Source organism: Typha angustifolia, chromosome 6 (assembly GCF_048772165.1).
Source record: "Typha angustifolia cultivar Huaian chromosome 6, ASM4877216v1, whole genome shotgun sequence".
In the NCBI taxonomy this organism is placed as follows: domain Eukaryota; kingdom Viridiplantae; phylum Streptophyta; class Magnoliopsida; order Poales; family Typhaceae; genus Typha; species Typha angustifolia.
Genome location: NC_133244.1, coordinates 8,509,270 through 8,527,685, shown reverse-complemented (window position 1 = coordinate 8,527,685; position 18,416 = coordinate 8,509,270). Strand labels below are relative to the sequence as shown.

The following is an 18,416-nucleotide window of genomic DNA, read 5'->3' as shown; positions in this document are numbered from 1 at the left end:
AGTTAATCTTTTAAAATTCCTAAAATACAGTGACAAACTTCAAACTTCTTCCAGAATATTTTCTCAAGGATATCTTAACCTTATTTATAGGTTAAACTAATCACAAATTCATAGTCAAAGATTAAGTATACTGTTTTTATTATATTTTAACTATATGAAAAAAAAAATCTATAATTAAAAAGAAAAAAAACTATGAGGGATCAGAATACAAGTAGCTCAAACTCAGTGAGAATCCAAGAATTTTAGTATCCTGTTTGACAAATCCCCAATGATAATTCTCAGCTTCTTACCTCATCATTAATTTCCTGAAATTTTCCAGTGACAACTCAGGAACTTGAAACCTGCCATTTACCACAAACTCCACAGTTGGATATCATCTAATATTCGCTGAGTAATTTCTTTCTAGGAAATCATTTATTGAGTAAGACTAGGAATATCTCAGTTTCCAGTATTAGATTAGGTCAATGACATGGTATTCTTGTCGGACTAGAACTTGCTATATTTGAAGTGTTCCAATCTTTCCTCTCTATTTTCCCTAAACCAAAGAAAGTTTGTGATATGGCGAGTGAGGAATAAATTTGGTGAGGGCCCAATTGATAGTCGTTAAAGAACTCTACTATTGGGCAAAGAGTTGTATAACTATGTGAAAAGACTATTGTACCCTTTTCATCTAGTAAATTTTTTTTTTTCTAATTCAAAATGAAATAATAAAAATTCTGGTATTGATTTTCAGGAAGAATTAAGGATGCCTATTAATATCATTTGTATGTTTAAAATTTGATGAAAAGAAAAAGGATTGCGAGAGAAAATGAAGTCACCTGACAATAATGTAAAACTCTACTAAAAGCTTATGTGACATGGTAGTTACTAAATGCGCCGATACCTAAATTTGCAGTAATAAATATTAATGCATATTCCTATAGAAGCGACATGCATCGAAGGTTGTGTTAACGAAGCTTGATCATGTTTAACACATAAAGATGAACCCTTCCCATAAATTCCACAAATCCATTCTTGTGATGTTTACCTATATGCAATATATAGTCTATGAAAAGATAACAAGAATGATGAAGTTATCATTTAACACACAAAGGAGAAAATGAGATAAAAAGAGAGAAAAATCTATAATCAAGGGTAATATGGTAATTTCACTATTATACAATGATTTCACCACCCTTTTTACCAGTGTTAAGGATGTACACTATTTAACCTCAAGAGTCAAAGCAACCTTCTTTCCATTCTTATATCTTATAGAGTAGGAAAGAGCAAGAGTCAAAAGAGCCATTAGTGGTTCAAGGATCCATTGCAAAGGTTTATGTCATCTCCTTTTTTTTCATTTTTTTCATCTATATTCTTATTATTCTACTTGTGATTAATCTCTTTTTTTCTTCACTATCGTCAAGTTCATTTGGTGTGTTTTATTTTTGTTTCTTTTCCATTGTTATTTTACATTGACAAGAAGTAATGTTATAGAGATGATGTATATGATGATTAATATTACATGAATTCAGTTATTATATAAAATTTTAGTACCTTTTTTTCCATTTTTATTTGTTTTTTTCTTAATTTTTTGTAAGTTTCAGTAGTATGTGCCATATGAAGCTTTGGATATTTTAAGAATAATCATATTGATCATATTTGGTTTGTTTCTGTTCCATTGTTATTTTACATTGACAAGAAGTAAAGTTATAGAGATGATGTATATGATGATTAATATTACAGGCCTTTTTAAGTTCTACTATAAGCTTTCAGTACCTATTAAGAGAGTAGTATGCACCATACGAAGCTTTGGATCTTTTAAGAACAATCATATTGTTCTTGTTAGGTTTGTTTCATTTCCATTGTTATATTACATTGATAATAAGTAATATTATATGTAAATGATGATTAATAAGCTTCCAATGCGTATTAATTTAAGATAGTAGTATGTACCATATGAAGGTTTTGGATTCTTTTAAGAACAAAATCATATTGTTCTTGTTTGGCTTCTTTTCATCTGTTTATCTTATATGGTCAAGAAGGTATTTTGCAAGACATAGCGTTCTTCAAATAGTTCTAATGGATTGATTACTCATCTTAATTTCTCTTCTATTACTATGATAATTTCAGGATCGCGTAAGATTAAAATCTTGCAGTATGACATAATTCTACTATCAGCTTCTCTTATTTATGCAGGAAGGACTGAAACTAGTAGTTTCTTTGCTTTAGAGAGACAATGGACAGAATGGAGAATTCGAGCAAAGCTATAGAAATTACAAGGAAGGAACATACCGGAGCCGATGACATTGCTCAAGTTGCTGGCCCAAGTGAGGCTGAGGCTGGTCCATCCACCGCAGTGAAAGTCGAGAGCAGTGAAGACTTGGATGATCTTAATAAGCAAATCAAGAAGTACAAGGCAAAGATATGGCGATTGGAAGAGAAGCTCAAGAAGGCTGGCAAACGGCGAAAGACAGACAACTCGTGCATGGGAAGCAAGATTGGACATCTGGAGGAGAAGGTCATCCAGAACATGCATAAGATGATGGAGCTCAGCAATGGCGTTGGCGGCTTTGTGTACGGTATCATAACCGCCGACGGTGAACAGTTAACCGGCGCTTCTGATAGCCTGAACAGATGGTGGAAGGAGACGATTCAGTTTGACAAGGACGGACTGAAAGCCGTCGAGAAATTCTACCATGAACATGCACTGACACTGTCTATGTCCAAGGATGACACCTCTGAATCAACCTATGAAGTACTGCTGAGGTTCTCGGATACAACTCTTGGGTCACTCCTCTCATCTCTAATGCAACACTGTGATCCTCCACAGAGGAAGTTCCCACTAGACCAGGGTGTTCCACCACCTTGGTGGCCCACAACAGAGGAGCATCATGGCCCGTCGCCGTACAAGAAGCCGCATGATCTCCGCAAGTCATGCAAGGTGAGTGTCCTGCTAGCAATAATCAACCACATGGCACCGGATTTCGCAAAGATTACGGCGCTTGTCAGGCATTCCAAGTGCCTCCAGGATAGAATGAACGGGAGAGAGGCTTCTCTGTGGAACTCTGTTATTGATCAGGAAAGTAAATTGTACCGTGAGCTCCATCCTGATGCTCCCGGCCCTTCGGCGCAAAGAAGGAATGAGTTAATCCCTACGAAGCAGCCGGAAGTGCAGCTAACAGTGCAGCAGCCATTTAATCTGATTTCAAGAAATGATCGTCAATCCAGTTTCAATTTTGGCAATGGAGTTATAGGAAGTACTCGGTTCACTGGCCTTCAGCTAGACCAGAACAATAGACTGGTGATATCCTCATCGATTGATGCTTCAAATAATTATGCATCAAACTCTATATTCTCTCCAGCTGCAGCACAAAATTTGATGGGAATCTTACCAAATTGTTATGGAAACTATGGTAACGTGGGCAACTTAACATACAACAGTGGTCTTGTCCATGGGAGCAATTCAAACCATCTTCAGAATGCAGTTCAGATGTATGGATCTTCTTTTCAGACAGCAATAACTATGGTTCCAAATAATATTCAGCAGACACCCAGTCCAGATTTCTTCAATGGGATTCAATCAGCAACCAATCCAGATCAAGTTATGATATCAAATCAAGATCCTCTTCAACACACAATTCAAACTGATCCAGGTAATTATAATGACAGTGGCAACTTTTCTCAACATATCAGCAATATCATGCAGCAGCCCATGGCCATGCCTATGCCTATGCCCATGCCCATGCCCATGCCAAGTGAAACTGGTCCATTTGAGCCAGTAGCATCTGATCACAACACTGCTATTGATGACGAATTCAGCAGTAACGGTTCGCCGCTACTCTATCTCACAGATGCACTGCCCAACAAGGAGACACTGCTGACGGATATTGCTTGGTTCATCTGACAATGAACATTAGTGAGAACATCTTGATTCTGAGTAGCGGATCACAGTTCCAATTGAAGTCATGGAACAACAAATAGCTATTGTTCATTTACATAACTAAATACTATCAACCTAGATTGGAGAGGTTCTTATCATATATTTGAAACATTCAGAGTTCTGTTGCTATTTATTTATAACATTTAAGGCCAAGAGCTTTTGCCAGGCTTTAATATGGCATGAAGAATGCGGTTTCTGCTTCAATGAATAGGATGGCCACCACCAAGTTATTTCTTAGTGCCAGTCCTGCTTAACTTTGCATAGTATCTACTCTTGAGTTAATTTGGACAAAGTAGCAATGATTCAGTTAGATGAGGTTGATAATGGAATTGGATAGGGAAACAAATCCAAAAGGATGTCTTTTTTTCAGTTCTTTTTTTCCTGTTTTAGATAGTGAAATGAGGGCTAAATAAGTTTTCTTCAATTGAGCATTGACTGCTTCACCAAATTCTTCATCTTATTACACATTACAAAATTGACAAGCTTCAATTCATCTCATTTGCCAAATGCAGTGTGATGAAGAACATAAAACAAGAGTGCTGTCGTACTATGCAACATCCAACCTACCTTATTCTTCTGATGCAAAGAACATGGAGACTGATCAATAATGCTATTGCTTTTATCTTGATTAGATTGATTTGGGTATGTACTTTTGTGAACCTGTTACAATTTCAAGGTTTTAAAAGATTGTAGGCAATAGACAGTCACACAGTGGACCAACAGAGGAAGGATTACATTTTCTTTTCCAGCCAGATATAATCAAACACAGAACTGGAACAGATTGAAAAATTAGTGAACATCATTACACCAGTATTCTTGGAGTACCTTCTCCTTGCAAAGCCAAGACAAGCAAAAAGAGATCTTGAAGAAAGAATAATACAGAGTTGTAAACAACCATTGTCAAAAAGAATATCAATGAATAATAGTATAAAAGAACATACTAACCAATAATGTTTTGCACTCAAAAGTACTTTGCTGATAAGCCTGTACAAATCTCTCGGAGTGTTTCTTAATGTGTTCCACATACTCTTTTTCTTCTGGTCTTACTCGGTTATTCACCTTTCATGTGGGTGCCTGCATAATAGTAACTAAAGCCTTATCAGTGCCTTATGTGAAAAAACAAGAGGAATAATTTAAAAGCAATAATTTAGGAAAGAAATTGGGAATGTAATAGCCATCTTGTTAGATTTGTCAAAGCTCATCAATAATAGGAATCCGTGTTAACAGAAATTAGTTAATTTATCAGTAACTGGAAGTTATACTAGCAGAAAAGAAGAAATGCCTGAATAAAGGGACAAAAGTTGAAACCATCAGCCATCCCCCATCCATCTTGTTTTATGTTTGTAGATAACTAGATACTATACTTATTAACTGTTAAATCTTATGTTAATAGAATACCCAATTTCAATAACACACTAGAAGTACCAATGCACATGACAGCAACATCATATAACAAAAGAAAAGCATAGTTTGAGAAAAGTGTTTTGGACTGCTGCTAGACCTAATAACATTGATGCAAGTGCAAGGTGAAATTTTTAGACAATAGTAGGATATCTAGATACGAGCCCATTTAGATTATTATTTTCATGCTTAAGTTGTAGCGACAAGACACTGAGCATGTTCTGTTTGGTGAGTGCACTATATGTGTCTCCCAGATAGATATTTATTAATGCGGACAAGTAGTCATCTGTTACTTGCATGTTGTGTGTACCTTCATTAGGGATGTCACTAGTTTGAGATAGGAGCTCTTCGGCACCAATTTTCATGTTTGGAGCTGATAAACCCTTCTTCAATCTGCCATCATGTACCCCAACCTCAACAATAAAAACTGCACAGACTGGACGATGATCAGAAAATTTGGACTCTCCTCGGATGTAAGACAACTGCACAATCCCATCACCACGCCATAATATTCGATCACACCTAAAAAATGATAGTTAAAGGGCTTGTAAGTCCATAGGGAGGACAGAAGACAGAGAAAATTATTTGAACTGTATAAGTAATTTGAACTGCAATGATTTACTAGTTTTTATACAATGTCAATGTAATATGCAAATAGACCTTAGCAGAAAATTGCATTTAGCCGACGATCTTACAGGACTTAATGCATGCAATATTTTGGCGATGAGAAAAATAGTCATCTATGAAATTCAAATTGAACATAATATGAGATAACTATCTCCTTTAATGGGAAGTTGTAAAGGTGAAAATAAGACGACAAATCTGACATACCATGCGGGGGTTCTTCTCTTCTTCTTTGATGTCACAGTTTCTCCAGCATAAGCATCTGAATTAGAGGAGTACTTGTAAGTGGGAGCAAAGTAGATCTTCCCCTCTCTCCACCCTTTAAACACTCGCCCAGCTTCTCTTTCAATTTTAAGCTAGCAAAGAAGTAACAAAGTCAAGAAAAATATATATATTGAATCCTGATTGAGTACATAGTGTTGAAAGTTTGAGCACCAAGGGGTTCATCCAAGATATAAATTATTTGCTTCTAAGTCAACTAATCAGGAGGAAAAAGGTGGCCAATCAATCATAAACAATATCTACTTCTAAGTCTAGAAGCGCCATTAAATTCAAGTTATTCCTTTGAGCCCTTCTCTTTGGGGGTGACAACTTGAGTTTTACTTTTCTGATCCTCATTTCATGAGTTTTCTTCTCTATAGATATTAAATAGATATTACTCAAGCTCTTCTCTTGCTGCTGCTTTCCTCTCCTTGTTATTTGTCACTTTGATAAAGAAATCAGTTTAAGAAGACAGTAGGTAATATAATGCAGTTACCTGATCTTTCTCAAAAAGAGCATCCCAGTTATTTTCTGCCAGAAGATTCTTGGTCTCCGAGTAGCTCAAGGAAATCCGATAATTCAAATCCCCTAACCATATGATCCGACTGACATGCAAAAGAGAATTAAAATTAATTGGCAGAACAATAAGATACTTAAAAGCAATTTGTGTGAGGAAATACTAACTCATGTTCAAGAATTCTCTCAGGGATTCTCCGTCCAGCCCTTCTGCATATCCTTCGAAACTGTGTATGCTTCAGGATCTCTGTAACATCTGAATTTCTCCTAAGCTCATCACCTTCTTTTTCGCCAGAAGCTAAGTGTGTACAAATGAAACAAAAGCTCGTCTGATGTAACGACATGCTCACTGATATACACCCCTGCAAACAGGAAGATGAATAGTTCATTCAAAGGGACAAAACTTGAAGAAAGGGGGATGATCATGAAACATAATTGAGTCAGCTCTCACCTTGTTGCCAAGATAGCCCATAATACCACGCCCGACAGAAGAGAGTCTAAGATGACCTATGTTCTGGAGTAGCTCTCTCCTCACCCACACAGTGAGAAAAATCCCCACCATCTTTTTGCAAGCTATGAGGTTGTACCTTAGCTTGTCACCTGTGGTAGAAACAGCAGAAACTTCATCGGCCACTGTAAAACTGCTTGATGATTCCTCATCCTCTTCCTCTGAGGAGTCACTTTCACTAGGATATGGTTGTGGGCACCTGAAGCATGAATCTCTATAAGATTTCTTAGTCACTTCTGCGGGGCAATTGCAGGTTTTGAGACGTCTTCCCTGGGATGTCCTAAATGCTTTGCTTATTACTTTCAGCGAAGATTTCTGGAAGATTATTGAACCACTGGCTGTCTTTGAGTGATTTAAAGTTGAACTATTGAAGCTAAAATCTTGCGAAGAATCTGAATTAGCACAGGGACATGAACTATAGGAGAAAGTATCAGCATCAGCCTCTGTAGGTCCATTTAATGCTCGGCTTATCAGAGTAAGCCATCTTGCTGCTGGCTCGTTGTCTTCTATAACAAGCACATTTCCAGCATTCAGAGGGACAATTTCCTGAAATCTGTTTGAAAAGAGAGCAAAAAAGCAAGAGGTGTTCATCCTATGCATGACATGTACAAAAAAAGTGACAAACATGACAACGGTGACCAAGCATTTCTTTCCAATAATTTGAACAGCTAGTTTACAGGTAAGGATCTATTAGGTAGAGAGGATATCAATAGTTCATTGATCAGATTTAAATGTATGAAGAATGATCTTACCCTAATACATAAATATCTGAATGATCAGCAGCAGGAAGAAATTCATTGAGGTCCAGCCCAAGATGGGGAGCTTTTCCTCCAACATTCCATGTTGCAACAAATATCCTAGGGGTAGAAAAAGTACAGAAATGTGAGAAATAATAAAAGAATAGACACTAGAGGTAATTCTTTACCAAAGAAAAGTAAATTATAACAATGTACCTGAAGGCCTCGGTATTTATAGTATTCGGCACTGGAGATGATAAGCTTCTGAAGCTTAGGTTCTTACTCTCAGCTTCATTTGATTACAGAAGAAGAGAAGAAGAAGAAAAGTTAAAGAAATGAAGGATAAACTTAAAGATGTATATAAAAGAGAGAATGAAAGGAAAAAAAAAAAGAAGAATAGAGAAACTAATTGACTGAAGCAAGTACCAGAAAAGCTTTTGAAGAAGGATGGAGATGTTGATGCTGAGTATGTTGGACTCCCTCCAAAATCAACTGTCATTTATAAAGCACAGTCAACTATAAGCATGATTTTCGAGAAGAAAAGGTAATAGATTGCACAAACTAGGATACTAGATTCCAGTTAGAGAACTATCTATTTTTAAATTTTTACTTGTTAGCTTTATTTTGTTAACTGGGCACAATTTTAACTAAATTTCTACTTTCACCACAGAAGTTGCAGATTCTTGGAAGGTTCAAAAATTTTATCTTTACAATACTTTCTCCCAATGAACACTTCAGCTAAATAGGATAGATAAATGTCAACAGCCAGAAAGAACTACTGCTTAGCGAAAGCAACCTTAAATTGTTAAAAAAAAAAATGGTCTTTTCAAACATCTTGATCTAAAACTGACAGAATTTTATAATACAAAAGGCATCAAACATAAATATGAAAGAGCCAACCAACCAGAGGAAATTGAGCTCTCAGAACCCTTTGATGCTTTCTTCTCTTTCATCCCAAAGACTTTCGGAAGGAACTGGCAAGCACAAAGAAGAAAAGCCAAGTAATATAAATATTATGTTGGAAAAGAGAGAAATTTGATCACCTCATACATCCACACCAACATTGCAAATTTGAAAATAAAAATACTAAATAAGACTAATACAAAATGAATAGGATAAAAGTAAGAGATAGACCTTCTTTCTTCCATCATTTGTGAAGGTCATTTCTGCGAAACTACTCCTCCAGGATCAGCCTCTCACAGCAGTGACTGCAAACCAAAGAATCCAAGCGTTACATTCAGCCCAAAAAAAAAACTACTACAAACAATAATATCGCAATTAGAATTGTGCAAGCATGCAACATTCCTAGCGAATAATATTGCAAAAAATTTACAAACAAGGCGAGTCAATGCTGCATCCAAAAGCACAAAATCTGCCGAAGAACCAATGATGCTTCTTCCATGGAAGCAAAGCGAGCTACTTGACCTGAACCTGAATCTTCTCCTCTCGAAGGTATAAAGAGAGAGAGAGGGCTACGACGCACCGGCCATGAGAGCAACGCCGTCTTCTCCTTTGGGATTGACGCGGGGAGGGGGAAGGAAGTGCGCTTCACGTGGAGGAAGGCTTTTTGTTCGACGAAATGACGCAGCCAAACCCGGCCAGTCTTGGAGAAGGGAAAGCATACATAAACAAGTAGCGTGGGATCACCGTACCAACCGTCTTCCTGCGGAACGCCAGATGACCTTCGGTTTATGTATTCATTTATTTTATACCATGATGTGATCACCACTTTCTTTATAAGTAATATCTTTTCCTCTTTAAAGTCGTCAAACTCTCAGTTTAGCAATCTAAGGACTTCTATTTTGCAAAAATTAATATTATCTATATATATATATATATATATAAATAATTAGATTAACCCTTCTGAGCCCTACTTAAATTCATTTTATTATCTCCATGTATCTTGACATAAAATTAGTTTACTCTCTTTTATTATTACACCTTATCTCATTTAACTACTCTCTATTAATAATTAGATTTTTTTTAAAAAAAATGTTAAACTTTTATAGAAATAATAAGTGATATTGTCTTATTAAATATCCTTAAAATTATATTAATAAGACAATATGGCTCTTTCTGGCGGTCATTATTCATTAATGTATGGAAACAAATAAGTAATAGGAGTTAAAAATAAATAATAGAATGGGAACTATGTCAAGGAGTTGGAGGTGAGGTACGGTGGTCCTGCGGAACAATAAGTAGATACCAGCACACGAGGCGTCTCGGTAAAGAGAAATCAAGCAGAAGATATCGTACGGCAGAGCTTCCGTTATGGGGCTTTTTATGAGTGTTTGCACCCGAGGCAATTAATTTCCGGATTTACCCTTTTACCCTTTACTAGTTTTTTTTTTGTTTCTTATAAATTAGGTGTATTTTTTTTCATTTCTTTTATGAGATTAAAAAAAAGAAGAGATTTTTATAGATTAGTCGTCTCAGTTACAAAAAGCAGGGGACTACTCTAACCTAAGTAACACCAAATCCAAAAGTCGTCTCTGCATTAGCAAGCCAATCAGTATATCTGTTAGCTTCTCTAAACATATGGATAACTTTTATATTTTGATAAGCTTTTAAAAGAAAAAAGTATTCGACACTATAGATTCCAACGCCCACGGTAGCTGGTGTATTTCACACGGTATATCTTTAAGGATCATGGAGTCAGTCTCGACCCAAATGTTAGTAAGTTGATAAAAATTCTTTATCGCCTTAAAACTTTCTCGAATAGCTATGGTTTCTATAGTAAGAGTTGAATGTAACATTGTGTTTTCGGTACCTATAAAGACGGTTAATATTAGTACCCACCTATAAGAGATTTGAAAATATTGAATTATCTCCTTCACAGCCGCTAAGACAAGCATCAATGAATTCTCTACCCTAATCGCCTCTTAAAAATCTTAATGGTTTACCCATCATCTTTCCCGTTCTATTTTTTATCGATTTATTCAAAGATTTTTCTCAAAAAATAATTTGTTAATACTAATGATAAAATAACTTAAATAATTTTTATTTTTGTTGGATAGATATATCAAAAAGTTCAGAATAATTTTTAGTGATATAAAAAATAGTAGAGAAGTAAAGTAATTTTTATTCATTAAGTTTGAAAATTACACTTATATATATATATTTAAAAATCCTTTAGTGAATAGGAAAATAAATGGAGAATTATTATCAGCTTTGTTCAGATAAAAATAATAATAATACAAAAAAACCTTCCTCTCTACTCTTAATCACATCAGCCTCTGATCTCAGCCGTCGAATGCGGTATACAATCAATTTACCGTGATGCCCCCATGGAATGGAGGTTCTCTTCGTTACAGGAAGAGGGTAAATTGGTAACTTGACTGACGCCGTGCAAGTCCATGCGTCAAATACCTCTTGGATCCAATAACCCGAAACAAACTTAAGGCTTCTTTTACGCCATTGCTATGCCATCATCCCCTGAAACCTATATAAACCTTTCCTTCTCTTCCCCTCGCCATCTCTTGGAAGAACGCGTAGCCTCTGTAATCCAAAGATGCCCAGATATGAGAACTCTCCGCCAGATCCACGCCCATTTCCTCAAATACCCACTTCCCACTTCCTTCTTCGCTCTCTCCAAGGTCCTGGCTTTCTCTGCCCTCGCGCCCTCGGGCGACATCGACTACGCCCGCCGCGTATTCGCTGAAATGCCCCACCCAAATGTCTTCTCTTGGAATTCCATGATTAGGGGCTGTTCCCAAGTCCAGAACCCGTGCAGAGAACCCATATTTCTGTACAAGCAAATGGTCCGGGGGGGCTTCGCGGACCCGAATAGTTACACCATTGCTTTCGTCCTAAAAGCCTGCTCAGTGGTTTCTGCCTTCTTTGAAGGCTGCCAGATTCATTGCCATGCATTGAGATACGGGCTTGATGCGAGCCCGTTTGTGCAGACTGGTTTGTTGCATTTTTATGCCAAGTGCGAGAAGATTGCACCTGCAAGATTAGTTTTTGATGAGATTTCTGACAAGAATTTGATTGCGTGGAGTGCAATGATTAGTGGATACGCAAGGATTGGGTTGGTTAATGAGGCATTGGATTTGTTTCGGGCAATGCAGGAAGCTGGGGTAATGCCAGATGAGGTCACGATGGTTAGCGTCATTTCGGCTTGTGCAAAAGCAGGAGCTTTGGACTTGGGAAGGTGGGTCCATGCATTTATAGATCGGAAGAGGATTACAGTTGATCTCGAGCTCAGTACTGCTTTGATCGATATGTATGCCAAGTGCGGGTCTGTTGAGAGGGCAATGAAGGTGTTTGATGAGATGAAAACACGGGATACAAAAGCTTGGAGCTCCATGATTGTTGGTATGGCAATACACGGTCTTGTGAAGGAGGCATTGCAGCTTTTCTCAAGAATGTTGGAGTTGAAGGTTTGCCCCTATATACATAAAATATTATGCAGTACAACATTCTCCAAATAACTGTTATGCAAAATAAAGTATTGACAGAGGAAATATTGATAAAAGCTGCACTTTCAACTAGATTCTATGGCCAAAATATGCATGCATATGTTTTGCATATTAATCTTGTTTGATTAATAAAATAATTCTTTGGTTTTATGAATCTGAGTTTTGTCAATTCTTATTTGATTCTATTATGATTGTTGGTTGCTTTCAGGTGAAGCCTAATCATGTGACCTTCATTGGCGTTTTATCTGCCTGTGCTCATGGTGGACTAGTGGATGATGGACGACAATTTTGGTCCACTATGCAGGAGTTAGGGCTTGAACCATTGATGGAGCACTATGGTTGCATGGTTGACCTACTTTGTCGATCGGGTCTTCTGGATGAAGCTTACTCATTTGTAGCTTCCATGCCCATCTTGCCAAATTCTATAATTTGGAGGACACTTCTGGTGGCATGCAAAAACAGTTGGCATCTTGATAAAGCAGAAGCAGTAGCTGAGAGACTTCTTGAGTTAGAGCCACTCAATGCAGAGAATTATGTTCTTCTCTCCAACCTGTATGCATCAAGCTCTCAGTGGGATAAAGTGAGCTATATGAGGAAAAAGATGAAGGATCATGGTTGTAAGGTGGTTCCTGGGTGCAGCTCTATAGAGATAGATGGTTTCCTGCACAAATTTGTGGTGAGTGATGACTTACATCCTGAAATCAAGAATATAAGGGAGGTACTAAGGGATGTAGCTGAGCGGGTCCGACTTGCCGGCCACAAGCCAAGGACTTCAGCCGTTCTGCATGATGTAGGTGAAGAGGAAAAAGAAGGTGCTCTGTGTGAGCACAGTGAGAGGTTAGCCATTGCTTATGGGTTGTTAAAAACCAAGGCACCTCATGTGATTCGGGTTGTGAAGAACTTGAGATTTTGTGGGGATTGCCATGAGGTGACGAAGATAATAAGTGAGGCATACGATAGAGAAATCGTTGTGAGAGACCGCGTTCGCTTCCATCGATTTGCCAAGGGAACTTGTTCTTGCAAGGATTTCTGGTGATTGGTTTCCCTATGGATAAGTGAAGCATGCCTCGTCAAACACAATGTATGTAAGACCAACCACACATAGAGGGTTAACTCCTCTTTCAGAGAGCTATGGCTTAACCTGCTTATAATGCAAGATGGACAAGTTGAGACAAGGGCACTTCTTTCAGTCTAGACCAATGCTAAAAAAAGCAGGAATTATAATTTAAGCTTTGATTTTGAATCGGATGCAAGGGCTGAATATTTGCAGAGCAGTAGTTTGACGGATCATTTGAAGGTAAGAACACTAAAACTGCATTGGTAGCATCTATCTTTAAAAGCCCTTTTCAATTTGTGCTGCTACTAAAATGTGACCATTATTATGTTACATAACTTGCAATGGGAATAAAATTCTTTGTGGAGTGTGAAGATTGATATGAGCTGCTTCCCTTTGTATCAGATGGCTCAGGCTGACAGGATGCTCGTCATAGCTCTTCGTTGCATTGTATAAAGCTGAAGATACAGCAGGAAAGTGATACTCCGTCGAACACTAGCCTAACATAGAAAAGCAAGTTATGTTTTGCCATTTTGCCAATCAAGTCCAGGAAACCTGCAGAGATTCTGCCATAAGCTGGAGAAAATTGAAGGCATCAACCACTGATGAATTCATGCCCCTGTTGGCATTTTGGTTTAATGATGTATTTTAGTCTTTTAGGTTGATAACTATCAATTTTGGTGCCAAGTGCGCAGTGCTCACCATGTTTAACATGTAAGATGCTTCTCCTATCTTGTTTGCCTTTATGGCTCTCTTTGGAAGCGGTCCCAGCATTACTAAAATGAGGGTTTCTTATGCTTTGGAAAATGGAATTTTCTTTTTCTTTCTTTCATTTTGCATCTTATGTTACGTTTTTAGTGTGAAAAGAGTGTTTTCTATGATTTAATAAACAGAAACAAGGTTGAATTAAAAATAATAAAAATATAGGGTGTAAACAGAATAAACCCAGGTGTGCAACGAAAAGAAAATTAACAGCTTAGATTTGTCCAAGTCAGATATTTATGTCACACTGGCAAATCTTACCTGACATCCCATTAATGCAAAATCGAGGATAGATCTCGACATCAAAGGTGAGAGCATCGCTCATATAATAGGATTCAAATTTCAAACTTATATTCCAATGAGAACCCATTCAGATTGACAAACATCCTGTGACCAATCCAAAGCCTGCAGATCGCCAAACCCTCAACAGTGTCCTAACTTCAATCGAAAATATAACAGACGGCACTGTATATGAATAGATTTTCATCTTTATTTTCTTATTAGATCAAAACCAAGAGCTTAAAATTCAGGTTTAAAACGATTACAAGTAGGAAGATTTAACAAATAAAGAAGCAAAACAAGTATTCAGGCACCAGATAATGTTCTGAAGAGGAAGAGATTTAACAAATAAAGAAGCAAAACAAGTGTCCAGGCACCAGGTAAGTTCTGAAGCTATTCGGAGTAAGAGAAAAGATGTCGCTCAATTCTACAGTTTTCACTCAGGAAGCCTCTCCAAGCGGAAGACGCACTGGAGCAAGTGATGACTCTACACAGAAGCTACCTCGACACTTAAACTCCTGGACTCCAACTGGATGGTCCAGGACATCCTCCACTTTCGACAAAAAAAAATTACTCACTAACGATCTTTCATCTTGCAACCTGAAAAGAGAAGGGGACTAAAAGCAGTTTAGGTACGAGAATGATACAAAAGGTAGAATAATCGTATCAGCAATAAAGAAGATGTAACAAGTAGGGTTCTACAAGAAAGAGAACCTCAGCATTTGTTGATCAATTGCACGACTGCTGCTGCTGCTGTGGCTGCTGCTTCGGTGAACATGCTTTCTATCGTTGCTGTTGCTCCGGTGAATATGCTTCCTGTCACTGCTGTTGCGAGAGTTCTTAGACTTGGTGTGTTTGTGCTTGTAGTAGTCCTTAATAAACTTATGACGTTGACGGTGACCCTTCACAGTGTGCGATTCAGAGGTAACAGGTGGATCATAGACATCTTGTGCCCATTTCACACTCAACTTTGAGTTTAATAGTATTCCTTGCTGTGCACGGCTTCCTTTTATTGCAGAGATAATCTTTTGACCAACCTGCAAAATAAACATTTGGAAATAAATCAGAGTGAAGTTTAACAGAAAAAACTTTCTAATTTTGGTGTTTTCCCCTGAGTGAGGTAGAATCTACTCATGATTCAAGTAATCCAAATACCCGACACCCTTTCCAAAGCTAGGTTAGCAACAGCAGATATCATATTCTGCAATCACTTCCCTTATCCACTAACAAGTGATTCACAAATTTTCCCATTAACTATATTTTTATAGAAAGATAAGCAGGATTCCAAAACTACAATCACTTTCCCTATGAAGCATGGAAATTTTGATATAACTATATAAACTGACAGAAAAGAAAATGCTAAATATCTCCACAATAATATATAGCTCGCAGATGGAGAACAAAAACCAGGACTTAAATAATTAGGACTTTTGTTGCCCATAGTTACACTTGGCGAATAAACTCTCACTTACATTCAGGTTTTGCAGATGCGATTCTCCCACTTCATGATATGCAACTGCTTCGGAATTATTCAAGCCTTCAGACAAGTTTGAATTAAGAGGAAGAGACGGCATTTCCATTTCATCACAGGTATCATCTGAACTTGAAGCAAGGTCATCGTGAACGAGCTCATTCTCGTCATGAACATGCAGCACTTGGCTAAGAGTTACTCCAATTTCTTGGACAGAAAAACCATCTGTCTCAAAAAAGACAAAAAAAAGATAATGTCAAGTTCCTTCAAAGGTAATTTCTTTGACGATCATTTTAAACCAATGCAAGAAGTAAATTGGCCATGTTCTGCACCTGATTCCCCACAGATGTTACTGTGAAAACACAAGTTACAGCCAACATCTTCAGAAATTGCACTAGCAAAAGGTTCAGAGCTGCCCATCCAAATTCTATTGTGAGGAATTCTGCAGAGCAATTTCAATGAGAAGAAAATTTTGATCAAAAATATTCTTAGTGGTTGTAGAATGAAAATGAGACAGCTACCCATAGATATCTTTATTACCAAATAGTAATATGACAAGCAGACAGTCACCACCATATTTAGGGGAGGAAACAACTCAGTTATTGGTGGCGAAAGAAGTGCAATAAGAACACACAAGTGTTATCCATAATATTCAATTTGTTAATGATTTCCCCACTGAGTCACTAACTAAATTGAACAGAACTATGGCAGAGGAAACAGCATTAAACTGGAACTGGAAATGAGGTCAATTCAAAAGAACAGGAAAGACTTTATCTTTGAGTATCAAGAAAGCACTGCCCCATTGGTAGGTAGGTGCATCTCAAATATGGCAAGGAATATTCCTCTTTCCAGCACTCAGACCAATCAAACAAAATCAGGGTATTCCCATTCTCCAGTTGATTAAGACCAACCCCAATTGAGTCAGCTTCTGTGACCAATTGGAAAGTAAAGGGAATGAGTCTTTTATTGTCAGAAATCCTAATTGCAACTTACTTCTGCAACCATGGAGAGCATTCATGTCAACACAAATTTGGCCCTAACACCTACAACATCAAACTATAGGCGCAGAACTATCACCACATCTAACAGAAGACAAGAAAGTCACCATATCTAACTATCAATCAGAGCAAGGTACAACACAAAGGTCTAAATAAAACATCTAGAAGAACGTTGTTTGCATAATAAATGTTTATCTTTACAATGTTCTTTTACTTCTATCAGGTTACCGCTGACCTAAAATGAACCATATACTGCTTAAAATTGCTTGCAAATAACAATATTTTCTAAAACAGCCGAGACCTTTACCAGTACATGCAGTACTATCACTCTATATAAGACGTTATAAAAAAGAATTAAGAAAAAAGAAGGCAGTTACCAGGTGATGATTCTTTTACCTCTGACAATACCACCAAAGCTCCCGAGAATTCTAATCCCCGAGATCCAAGAACGAGAAGAGATCCAACGGTGCTGCGAATGGTTCTAAATCCAGAGAAGTGACGACGCAGAAGAAAAGGAACAAGAAGAAGGAGAGAAAGAGATTGAAAAGAAAGAGGGATCCCGACGAAGACTAGGGTACCGCCAACCCCGAGGAGCCAAATGTTAGCTAAGATTACAATGGGGATTCCAATGTTTCAGACGATGAGAACAAGAACCGCCTTGGAATGAGAAGACGATCGCGGCAACGTCGGGGGCTGCGGCCACGCGGCGGCGGAGGAATTCGACGAGCACCGAAGGCATGGTCGATGCTCTTCGAATCGGGAGAACAAAATCCTAATCCAACTCAAGCTACGACAAATCCGAGCAGGACAAGAACGAAGACGGAATCGGAGGAGGAAAACAGAAAACAAGTCTTGGATTCAGATCGGAATCGCTCTCGTAGAACGCGTGCGAAGGATTAGCCCATCAAAGGATTTGGGAAACGGGGGCGGAGATAAGGGGATAAAATTCGGATCAGAGAAGTATAGACGGAGGGTAGAGTCGTCACGGGATAACATATCGTATTTATAGCCTCCAAATTGGCGCATTTTAGCGACACGGTGTCGTCGATATCCAAATTGCCAGTTGTACCAAACTACGTTTACCCAAAACTCTCAGATCTTCTTTTCCTTTTTAAGCTTATTTTAAAAGTCTCCTCCTAATTTCTTTTCACGACATCGAATTCAATTCGAAATTTATCTACGAATCTAGGTGAAATTTACTACGATAAAATAGTTGAATCATATTAACGTAAACATTGTGAAGTTGCTAAGTAAATTACTAAGTTTTAAACTCTTTTTATAATAATTTACCTTTCAATTTATACAACTACATGGTACATAAGTCAGTGCTGGGAAAAGTCCTAGTTTTACTAAACTAAATCCATCGTGATAAAATTTATTACGATTCATATAAGACGTTAAAAAAAACAATTGGGCGGTGGTCAAAAACTCCAAAAATGTGTAACAAGGATAATGAATTAATTAG

General features: G+C 37.6%; 3 protein-coding genes across 9 annotated transcripts; 1 reads left to right on the top strand and 2 right to left on the bottom strand.

Annotated features, from left to right (window-relative positions):
* Window positions 1-3,825: 3,825 nt before the first annotated feature.
* On the bottom strand, window positions 3,826-9,570 carry LOC140760776 (type I inositol polyphosphate 5-phosphatase 10-like). Of its 6 annotated transcripts, none has more exons than XR_012104486.1 (13): window positions 9,392-9,536; window positions 9,101-9,174; window positions 8,871-8,940; window positions 8,393-8,458; window positions 8,183-8,255; window positions 7,982-8,086; window positions 7,173-7,782; window positions 6,890-7,083; window positions 6,702-6,810; window positions 6,152-6,300; window positions 5,631-5,842; window positions 4,865-4,993; window positions 3,826-3,879 (listed from the first exon to the last, which is right to left on the bottom strand). XR_012104486.1 is itself a non-coding variant. In XM_073097778.1 (12 exons), exons 2-12 carry the CDS (start codon window positions 9,128-9,130, stop codon window positions 4,982-4,984), a joined length of 1,644 nt encoding a protein of 547 aa, XP_072953879.1. In that variant the 5' UTR covers window positions 9,131-9,174; window positions 9,450-9,570; the 3' UTR covers window positions 4,692-4,981. The 6 variants fall into 6 exon arrangements, 3 of the variants coding, with proteins under 3 accessions (XP_072953879.1, XP_072953878.1, XP_072953880.1); XR_012104485.1 differs by lacking the exon at window positions 3,826-3,879 and adding an exon at window positions 4,695-4,780 and having other exon boundaries at window positions 4,865-5,007; XR_012104487.1 differs by lacking the exon at window positions 3,826-3,879 and adding an exon at window positions 4,695-4,780.
* A 1,810-nt stretch (window positions 9,571-11,380) lies between these two features.
* LOC140760774 (pentatricopeptide repeat-containing protein At1g59720, chloroplastic/mitochondrial-like) lies at window positions 11,381-14,229 on the top strand. The gene is made up of 3 exons (XM_073097776.1): window positions 11,381-12,348; window positions 12,596-13,684; window positions 13,847-14,229. The coding sequence occupies exons 1-2, from the start codon at window positions 11,389-11,391 to the stop codon at window positions 13,421-13,423; spliced, it is 1,788 nt and encodes a 595-aa protein (XP_072953877.1). The 5' UTR covers window positions 11,381-11,388; the 3' UTR covers window positions 13,424-13,684; window positions 13,847-14,229.
* A 442-nt stretch (window positions 14,230-14,671) lies between these two features.
* On the bottom strand, window positions 14,672-17,924 carry LOC140761495 (uncharacterized). Of its 2 annotated transcripts, none has more exons than XM_073098848.1 (5): window positions 17,329-17,924; window positions 16,286-16,395; window positions 15,955-16,178; window positions 15,197-15,519; window positions 14,672-15,082 (listed from the first exon to the last, which is right to left on the bottom strand). In XM_073098848.1, the coding sequence occupies exons 2-5, from the start codon at window positions 16,371-16,373 to the stop codon at window positions 14,923-14,925; spliced, it is 795 nt and encodes a 264-aa protein (XP_072954949.1). In that variant the 5' UTR covers window positions 16,374-16,395; window positions 17,329-17,924; the 3' UTR covers window positions 14,672-14,922. The 2 variants fall into 2 exon arrangements, with proteins under 2 accessions (XP_072954949.1, XP_072954948.1); XM_073098847.1 differs by having other exon boundaries at window positions 17,348-17,924.
* Between the last annotated feature and the right edge of the window lie 492 nt (window positions 17,925-18,416).

Excerpts from the sequence above, each read along its gene's own strand:
- LOC140760776 (XM_073097778.1), bottom strand. The coding sequence starts at position 9,130 with ATGACCTTCACAAATGATGGAAGAAAGAAG. Across the intron at positions 8,459-8,870 it reads TGAGAGCTCAATTTCCTCTG|TTGATTTTGGAGGGAGTCCA; the intron begins GTTGGTTGGCTC and ends TATAAATGACAG. Across the intron at positions 6,301-6,701 it reads CTCTTTTTGAGAAAGATCAG|CTTAAAATTGAAAGAGAAGC; the intron begins GTAACTGCATTA and ends CTTCTTTGCTAG.
- LOC140760774 (XM_073097776.1), top strand. The coding sequence starts at position 11,389 with ATGCCATCATCCCCTGAAACCTATATAAACCTTTCCTTCTCTTCCCCT. Across the intron at positions 12,349-12,595 it reads CAAGAATGTTGGAGTTGAAG|GTGAAGCCTAATCATGTGAC; the intron begins GTTTGCCCCTAT and ends GGTTGCTTTCAG.
- LOC140761495 (XM_073098848.1), bottom strand. The coding sequence starts at position 16,373 with ATGGGCAGCTCTGAACCTTTTGCTAGTGCAATTTCTGAAGATGTTGGC. Across the intron at positions 15,520-15,954 it reads CGCATCTGCAAAACCTGAAT|GTTGGTCAAAAGATTATCTC; the intron begins GTAAGTGAGAGT and ends TTTATTTTGCAG. Across the intron at positions 15,083-15,196 it reads ATTGATCAACAAATGCTGAG|GTTGCAAGATGAAAGATCGT; the intron begins GTTCTCTTTCTT and ends TTCTCTTTTCAG.